This window comes from Tyto alba, unplaced genomic scaffold (assembly GCF_018691265.1).
Source record: "Tyto alba isolate M040663 unplaced genomic scaffold, T.alba_DEE_v4.0 Super-Scaffold_2, whole genome shotgun sequence".
Classification (NCBI taxonomy): domain Eukaryota; kingdom Metazoa; phylum Chordata; class Aves; order Strigiformes; family Tytonidae; genus Tyto; species Tyto alba.
Genome location: NW_024881282.1, coordinates 1 through 7686, shown reverse-complemented (window position 1 = coordinate 7686; position 7686 = coordinate 1). Strand labels below are relative to the sequence as shown.

At 67.9% G+C, this 7686-nt stretch overlaps 1 protein-coding gene across 2 annotated transcripts; it reads left to right on the top strand.

The window, feature by feature from the left end:
* Positions 1-887: 887 nt before the first annotated feature.
* Positions 888-4713, top strand: QTRT1 (queuine tRNA-ribosyltransferase catalytic subunit 1). 2 transcript variants are annotated; one of them, XM_042793401.1, is made up of 10 exons: positions 888-1156; positions 1671-1739; positions 2059-2197; positions 2303-2381; positions 2465-2580; positions 3507-3645; positions 3753-3828; positions 3940-4049; positions 4152-4236; positions 4328-4713. In XM_042793401.1, the coding sequence occupies exons 1-10, from the start codon at positions 920-922 to the stop codon at positions 4478-4480; spliced, it is 1203 nt and encodes a 400-aa protein (XP_042649335.1). In that variant the 5' UTR covers positions 888-919; the 3' UTR covers positions 4481-4713. The 2 variants fall into 2 exon arrangements, with proteins under 2 accessions (XP_042649335.1, XP_042649336.1); XM_042793402.1 differs by lacking the exon at positions 1671-1739.
* Positions 4714-7686: the final 2973 nt, after the last annotated feature.

Below are 7686 nucleotides of genomic sequence, written 5' to 3'. Positions count from 1 at the left end.
TGGGAAGGCAGAGGACACCCCCCACCCCCCCCCCCCACCGGCAGCACAGCCATAAATTCTCTACCCAGCTCGCCTGCAGAGCGCCGTATCTGTGTTTTGGGAACGGTTCTCCCTTCCCAGGGGAGGTTACCTCCTCTAGACGGCGGGTTCCCACGCACTGAGCTGGCACGCTCGCCTCCCTCGCGCCGGGAGCTGATTACTGCCGAGTCTGGAAAGACAGAAACAGCCATTTCTATCAAAACTGGGATTATTACCCCACCTCGGGCTTCCCGCACAGGAGGGGCCGAGCTGCTGCTCCTGCCCCTGCCAGGCCTCAACACCCCCTAGGACCTGCCCCAGGGGGAAAAACGGGGTGCTAACGGGTAAAGGGGGGAGGTTTTCTCTGCTCAGACCTGGTCAGGGCTTTCAGGGTCCTGACGATGAGGCTGAAGTGGCAGGTGCAGCTGGCACGGGGGATCCTGAGGGGATGGTCGGAGCTGTTGTGTGAGGGGAAACTGAGGCAGGGAGGCGGAGGGGGGGGCTTCCCCTGGGGGGCTTAGGGACCAAGGGAGGGGGCTCTCCCTGCGGGGCTTAGGGACCAGGGGAGGGGGGTCCCCCCAGGACGAGGGAGACAAAGGAGGAGGCTCTCCCTGGGGGACATAGGGAGCTGGGGAAGGGGCCTCTCCCAAGGGGCAGGAGCGCAGGGGAACGGGCTCTCCCGGGGGTCACGGGGAGGGGTAAAGGAGGGGGCTCTCCCCGAAGGGCATGGGGGAGCGGGGAAGGCTCTCCCGAGGAAGCCGCCGTCGTGTGCCCCCCCCCGCCGAGGCCCAGCGCGGAGGCCGAAGCCCCAACATGGCGGCCGCGTTGCCCCTGGTGACGGCCGCTTCCGGCGGGGACTAGGGGCGGCCGGAAGCGCAGGTCACGTGGAGAAGCGGGAAAGATGGCGGCGCCCAGGGCGGCGGGGCCAGTCCCTGCGCCGTTACTGCGGGTGGCGGCGGAGTGCGGGCGGAGCCGGGCGCGGGCCGGCGAGCTGCGGCTGCCGCACGGCCCCGTCCCCTGTCCCGTCTTCATGCCCGTGGGCACCCGCGGCACCGCCAAGGGCGTCACGGCGGCCCAGCTCGCCGCGCTCGGCTGCCGCATCTGCCTCGGCAACACCTACCACCTGGGCACGCGGCCGGTGAGCGCCGCCGCGGCTGGGGGGGACGGGACCGGGACCGGGAATGGAACGGGAACGGGAACGGGAGGGACCCCCGCGACCGGGCCCGCCCGCAGCCACGCCCCCCGAGAGCCCATGCAGCCCGGCTCTGAGATAGCCACGCCCCCTGGGAGGGAACTTCGCGAGGGGCCACGCCCCCATGTGAGACCACACTACCCGGCCCTGTGATGGCCACGCCCCCAGTTCCCCTATGGCCACGCCCCTGGGAGGGAACTTCGCGAGGGGCCACGCCCCCATGTGAACCCGCTCTAAGGTGGCCACGCCCCAGTCCCCGCATGACCACGCCCCCTCGCAGTGGTCACGCCCCGGTGGCGCTTCCACCACCTGTGCCTATGGGAGCGAGGACGGGGGTGGCCCCGCCCCCCGGCGTTAGCCCCGCCCCCGGGGAGTCCCCATGCCCCTGGGCAAGGCAGGGATCGGGCCCACCCCCCCGCCCCCCCAAGACCCCCCCGATGTGACCCCAAACCCGCCGCAGGGCCCGGAGCTGGTGCAGCGCGCCGGTGGCCTCCACGGCTTCATGGACTGGCCGCACAACCTGCTGACGGTGAGGGGGGGGCCCAGGACCCCCAATTGGGGGGGGGGGGGGGGGCAGGGAGGATGATGGACAGATGGACGGACGGACACACAACACCCCCAGACCCCCACCTGGGTGGTGGGAACCCTCAGGGACACACACACCCCCCTCAGGGACCCTCTGCTCCCCAGACCCCCTCCCCACAGCCCCAGGGCTCCCGATCCACCCCCCCCCCCCCCCCCATGGTTGTGGGGTGTGTGTCCCCCAGCCCCATTATGGGGATCCCCCCAACGCGTGTCCGTCTGTCCGTCCGTGTGTCTGTCCGTTCCACACCCCCCCCCCCCCCCAGGACAGCGGGGGCTTCCAGATGGTCTCGCTGGTGGAGCTGTCGGAGGTGACGGAGGAGGGGGTCCGCTTCCGCTCCCCCTACGGCGGCGAGGAGATCCTGCTCAGCCCCGAAAAATCCATCGAGATCCAGAACGCCCTGGGTGAGCCTTGGGGGGGGGGTGAACCCCCCCAAAAAACGTGTTGGGGGGTTGGGGGGGGGGGGTATCCCAGGACATCCCCCCCCCCCCTCACCCCCCACCCCGCAGGCGCCGACATCGTGATGCAGCTGGACGACGTGGTGAGCAGCACCACGACGGGGCCGCGCGTGGAGGAGGCCATGCACAGGTCTGGGACCCCCCCAAGCCCCCCCCGGACCCCCTAAACCCCCCACCACCACCGCTCTGACCCACCCCCCGACCCCCCCCCAGGTCCATCCGCTGGCTCGACCGCTGCATCGCCGCCAACCGCCGCCCCGAGCAGCAGAAACTCTTCGCCATCATTCAGGGGGGGCTGGATCCGGCCCTGCGCACCAAGTGCCTGGAAGGTAGCATGGCCATGGACCCACCCCCCCCCGCCTTCCTCCCCCCTCCTCATCCTCCTCCCCGCCTTCCTCTCCCTCCTCATCCTCTTCCCATTCCCCATCCTCCTCCCCCTCCCTGCCTTCCTTTTCCTCCCCAGCCTCTTCCCATTCCTCACCCGCTCTTCATCCTCCTCCCTCTTCCTCCCGCTCCCTGTCTGCCCCCTGTTCCTCATCTTCCTCCTCCTCCTCCCCTCCTTCCTCCCGCTCCCCAGCCTCTTCCCATTCCCCACCTGCTCTTCATCCTCCTCTGGCTTCCCACCTTCTTCCCGCTCCTCATCCTCTCCCCACTCCCTGTCTGACCCCCATTCCCCATCCTCCTCCTCCTCCCCGCCTTCCTCTCCCTCCTCATTCTCTTCCTATTCCCCATCCTCCTTCCTCTCCCTCCTCATCCTCTTCCCATTCCCCATCCTCCTTCCTCTCCCTCCTCATCCTCTTCCCATTCCCCATCCTCTTTCCTCTCCCTCCTCATCCTCTTCCTGTTCCCCATCCTCCTCCCCCCTCCCCGCCTTCCTCTCCCTCCTCATCCTCTTCCCATTCCCCATCCTCCTCCCCCCTCCCCGCCTTCCTCTCCCTCCTCATCCTCTTCCCATTCCCCATCCTCCTTCCTCTCCCTCCTCATCCTCTTCCCATTCCCCATCCTCCTCATCCTCTTCCCATTCCCCATCCTCCTCCCCCCTCCCCACCTTCCTCTCCCTCTTCACCTTCCTCCCATTCCCCATCATCCCCCCACTTCTCATCTTCCTCCTCCTCCCCATCTTGCCTTCATTTCCCATCTTCTTCTCACTCCCCATGTACCCCACACACCCCCCACCCGCCCGCTGCCCCCCCCCCGGCCGGGCCCTGGGGGGTTGGGGGGTGCTCACAGTCTGGTGTCCATCCCCCCCCCCCAGAAATGACCCGCCGGGACGTCCCCGGCTTTGCCATCGGGGGCCTGAGCGGGGGCGAGGAGAAGGACCGTTTCTGGAGGATGGTGAAGCTCAGCACCGACCGCCTGCCCCGGGACAAGCCCCGATACCTGATGGGCGTGGGGTAGGTCCCCGGTGGGGGGGGGGGTTGGGGTGTCACCGCTTCCCCCCACCCCCCCAGAGCACACGGAGAGAGGCGGGGGGGTGCTCAGACCCCGCTCCCCTCCGCAGTTACGCCACCGACCTGGTGGTCTGCGTCGCTTTGGGCTGCGACATGTTCGACTGCGTCTTCCCCACCCGGACGGCGGTAAGAGACTTTGGGGGGGGGGGGGGGGGGGGGGGCACACAGGACCCCCCCACCCCGACACACCCCTCCCACCCCCCCCACCCCCCCCCCCATTTTTTTCCTTCCCCGCAGCGTTTCGGCTCAGCCCTGGTCCCCTGGGGTTCGCTGCAACTGAAGAACAAACAATTCGCCAAAGATTTCCGCCCCATCGATGAGAAATGCGGCTGCCCCACGTGCCAGCGGTGGGTTTGGGGGGGGGGGGGGGGGGGGCCTGGGCAGGCTGGAGGGCGGGGGAGGGGGTGACACACACACCCCCCCCCCCTAATTTTCTTCACCCCCCCCAGGCACAGCCGCGCGTACCTGCACGCCCTCCTCCGCAGCGAGACGGCCGCCCTGCACCACCTCACCGTCCACAACATCGCCTACCAGGTGGGATGTGTGGGGAGGAGGAGGGGGGGGGGGCCCCCCCAAATCTCCTCTTTAACCCTTCCCCAATTTTCCGCCCCCCCCCTCCCCTCAGCTGAACCTGATGGCTTCCATCCGGGAGAGCATCCTGGCCCAGCGCTTCCCCGAATTCGTCCGGGAGTTCCTCGGCACCATGTACGGGGCGCGGGAGCGGGTCCCCGCCTGGGTCGGGGAGGCTTTGGGCGCCGTCGGCATCACCCTGGATTAACGGGGACCCCCCCGCGCCCCCCCCCCCCCCCCAACCCCGGGGAGCAGCAGAGGGGCCCAGAACCCTCGCAGCCCCCACCCCACCCCAACCCCCCCCGCCGCGGGCGGTTTTATTCTTCCCATATGTCTATTTTTGTACTTTTTGGGGGTGTTTTTTTTACTACTTCGGTCTTTTTTTAAGAGTGGGGGGAGCGGCTGCCATGGCCGCAGCCGAATAAAGTTTTTTGGTGGGGACGGCGGCTTGTGTGGCCCTGAATGGGTTGGGGGCGGGTCCCAAATGGGTCTGGGGGAGCCCTAAATGGGTCGAGGGAGAGACCCAATTGCGTCTGAGGGGCCCCAATTGGGTTGGGGGGGGTCCCAATTGGGTCAGGGGGCCCCAAATGAGTCAGGAGGGGGGCCCCAACTGGGTCTGAGGGGGCCCCAAATGTGTCGGGGGGGGGGTCTAGATGGATCAGGGGGGCCCCAAATGCATCAAGGGAGCCCCTAATGGGTCTGAGGGGGCCCTAAATGGGTCGGGGGGGTCCCAATTGGGTCGGAGGGGTCCCAAATGAGTCAGGAGGGGGGGCCCAAATGAGTCAGGGGGGCCCCAAATGGGTCGGGAGGGGGGTCTAGATGGATCAGGGGGGCTCCAAATGCGTGAGGGGGGGCCCAAATGGGTCTGAGGGGGTCCCAAATAGGTCTGGGGGGGGTTCCCAATTGAGCGGGGGGGCCCCAAATGGGGGGGGGGCCCAAATGGGTCGGGGGGTCCCAAATCAGTTGAGGGGGGACTGTTTGCCCACAGCGATTTGGGGGGGGGGGGGCTCAGGGATCCCGGGAGGGGGTCAGGGACCCAGAGACCCAAGAGGGGATGGAGGGAGAGGAGTGGGGGTTCTGGGGGTGCCAGGGAGGGAAACTGGGGACATTTGGGGGGGGGGGGGTCCGGGGATGCAGAAGGGGACTGGGGGGGGATGCTCGGAGGTCCCAGGGACCTGACAGGGGACGAGGGGGGGGATCTGGGGTTCGGGGGGGGGGGATTGGGGCTACCCCGGGGACCCAGAGACCCAAGAGGGGGCTGAGGGATGGTCTGGGGGTCCTGGGAGGGGACTGAGGTGGGGGGGGTGCAGGGAGGAAACTGAGGATGTTTTGGGGACTCAGGAATGGGGGGGGGGGGGGCTCTGGGGACCCTCTCGGGTCCTGAGAATGTTCTGGGCTGGGGGGGGGGCTCTGGGGTGCAGGAGTGGGGATCTGGGGCTACAGGGGGGGAAAGTGGGGGCATTTTGGGAACCTGGGAGTGGGGGGGGTGGGGGGGGAGACCAGGGATGCGGGGGGGGGGACATAGGGACAGAGGGGGGGGACATGGGGGGGACACACGACATGGGGACACAGGACCTGGATTCTCCCCATCACCGACATCACACCCTGGATCTGTCCCATCATCATCATCGCCCCCCCCCCGCCCCCCCCCATGCCCTGGGGCCCCCCAGCACCCCCCCGGGGGGGGTCGGGGTGCCCCCCAAGAGGCTGTGACACCCCAGAGGTGTCATCAGCCCCCATTTACTGCTCTGTGCCGGGGGAGGCGGCGGGGCTGGGGGTCCTTTTTGGGGGGATGTGTGGAGGTATAAGTGTGGGTTTATTTTGGGGGGGGGGGGGGGGTGTCAGAGCTGTGGGGTTTTTTTTGTTTGTTTTTTTTTTTTTTTTTTGAGGGGTGCCGGATCTCTGCGCCCACCAACAGAATTTTCAGTGGGGAAAAAAAAAAGACACAAAATTGGGGCTGTTCCCCCTCCTGTCGCCCCTGCAGCGGGTTTGGAAGGGGGGGGGGGGGGGGGGGCGGACACCCCTTAATCCCCTGTCCCGTGGCGGGGGGGGGGGGTGGGAGGTGTCGCGGTGGGGCCGTGCGTCAGCCGAGGTGCGTGGCCGGGGCGGCCGCGGGAAGGAAGTTTGTGGATGGGGTGGGGTGGCCGAGGCTGCGTCACCCGCGGCCACAATTTCTGCCGGTGCCGGGGGCCACCCCCCCCCCCCCCCGGCCCCACTGGCAGCGGCAGCGCCGGGGCTGCCGGGCAGGTGAGTCGCACCTGGGGGAGGCTCCGGGGTGAACCGGGAGCGACTGGGAGCTGCGGGAAGGGCCGGGAGAGGCTCCTGGGGTGAAGTGGAAACGACTGGGAGCCACCGGGAAGGGCTGGGAGCAGCAGCTGGGGTGAAGTGGAAACGACTGGGAGCCGTCGGGAAGGGCTGGAAGGGCTGGGAATGGCTCCTGGGGTGAAGTGGAAGCGACTGGGAGCCGTCGGGAAGGGCTGGGAGCAGCAGCTGGGGCGAAGTGGAAGCGGCTGGGAGCCGTCGGGAAGGGCTGGAAGGGCTCGGAGTGGCTCTTGGGGTGAAGTGGAAGCGACTGGGAGCCGTCGGGAAGGGCTGGGAGCAGCAGCTGGGGTGAAGTCGAGGAGACTGGGAGCCACCGGGAAGCACGGGAAGGGCTGAGAGAGGCTCCTGGGGTGAAGTGGAAGCGGCTGGGAGCCGTCGGGAAGCACGGGAAGGGCTGGGAATGGCTCCTGGGGTGAAGTAGAAGCGACTGGGAGCCATCGGGAAGCACGGGAAGGGCTGGGAATGGCTCCTGGGGTGGACTGGGAGCGACTGGGAGCCGTCGGGAAGGGCTGGGAGCAGCACCTGGGGTGAAGTGGAAACGACTGGGAGCCGTCGGGAAGGGCTGGAAGGGCTCGGAGTGGCTCTTGGGGTGAAGTGGAAGCGACTGGGAGCCGTCGGGAAGGGCTGGGAGCAGCAGCTGGGGTGAAGTCGAGGAGACTGGGAGCCACCGGGAAAGCACGGGAAGGGCTGAGAGAGGCTCCTGGGGTGAAGTGGAAGCGGCTGGGAGCCGTCGGGAAACCGGGAAGGGGCTCGGAGCGGCTCTTGGGGTGAACTGGGAGCGACTGGGAGCAATGAGAAGGGCTGGGAGCAGCAGCTGGGGTGAGGTGGAAGCAACTGGAGCCACTGGAGCCACGAGAAGGCTGGAGAGCAGCTGAGGTGAACTGGGAGTCACTGGAAGCCACTAGGAACACAGGAAGGGCTGGGAACGGCACCTGGGGTGAACCGGGAGCAACTGAAGCTACCACGAGACACAGGAAAGGCTGGGAGCAGCACCGGGGTGAAGTGAAAGCAACTGGGAGCCGCTCTGGAAGGTCTGGGAGCAGCAGCCGAGATGAATTGGAGCAGCTGGGAGCCATTGGGAGCCACAAGAAG

Bases quoted from the DNA above. Each gene is read 5' to 3' on its own strand.
- QTRT1 (XM_042793401.1), top strand. From the start codon at position 920: ATGGCGGCGCCCAGGGCGGCGGGGCCAGTCCCTGCGCCGTTACTGCGG. The intron at 3,829-3,939 runs GTAAGAGACTTT...CCTTCCCCGCAG, and splicing joins TCTTCCCCACCCGGACGGCG to CGTTTCGGCTCAGCCCTGGT. The intron at 4,050-4,151 runs GTGGGTTTGGGG...CACCCCCCCCAG, and splicing joins GGCTGCCCCACGTGCCAGCG to GCACAGCCGCGCGTACCTGC.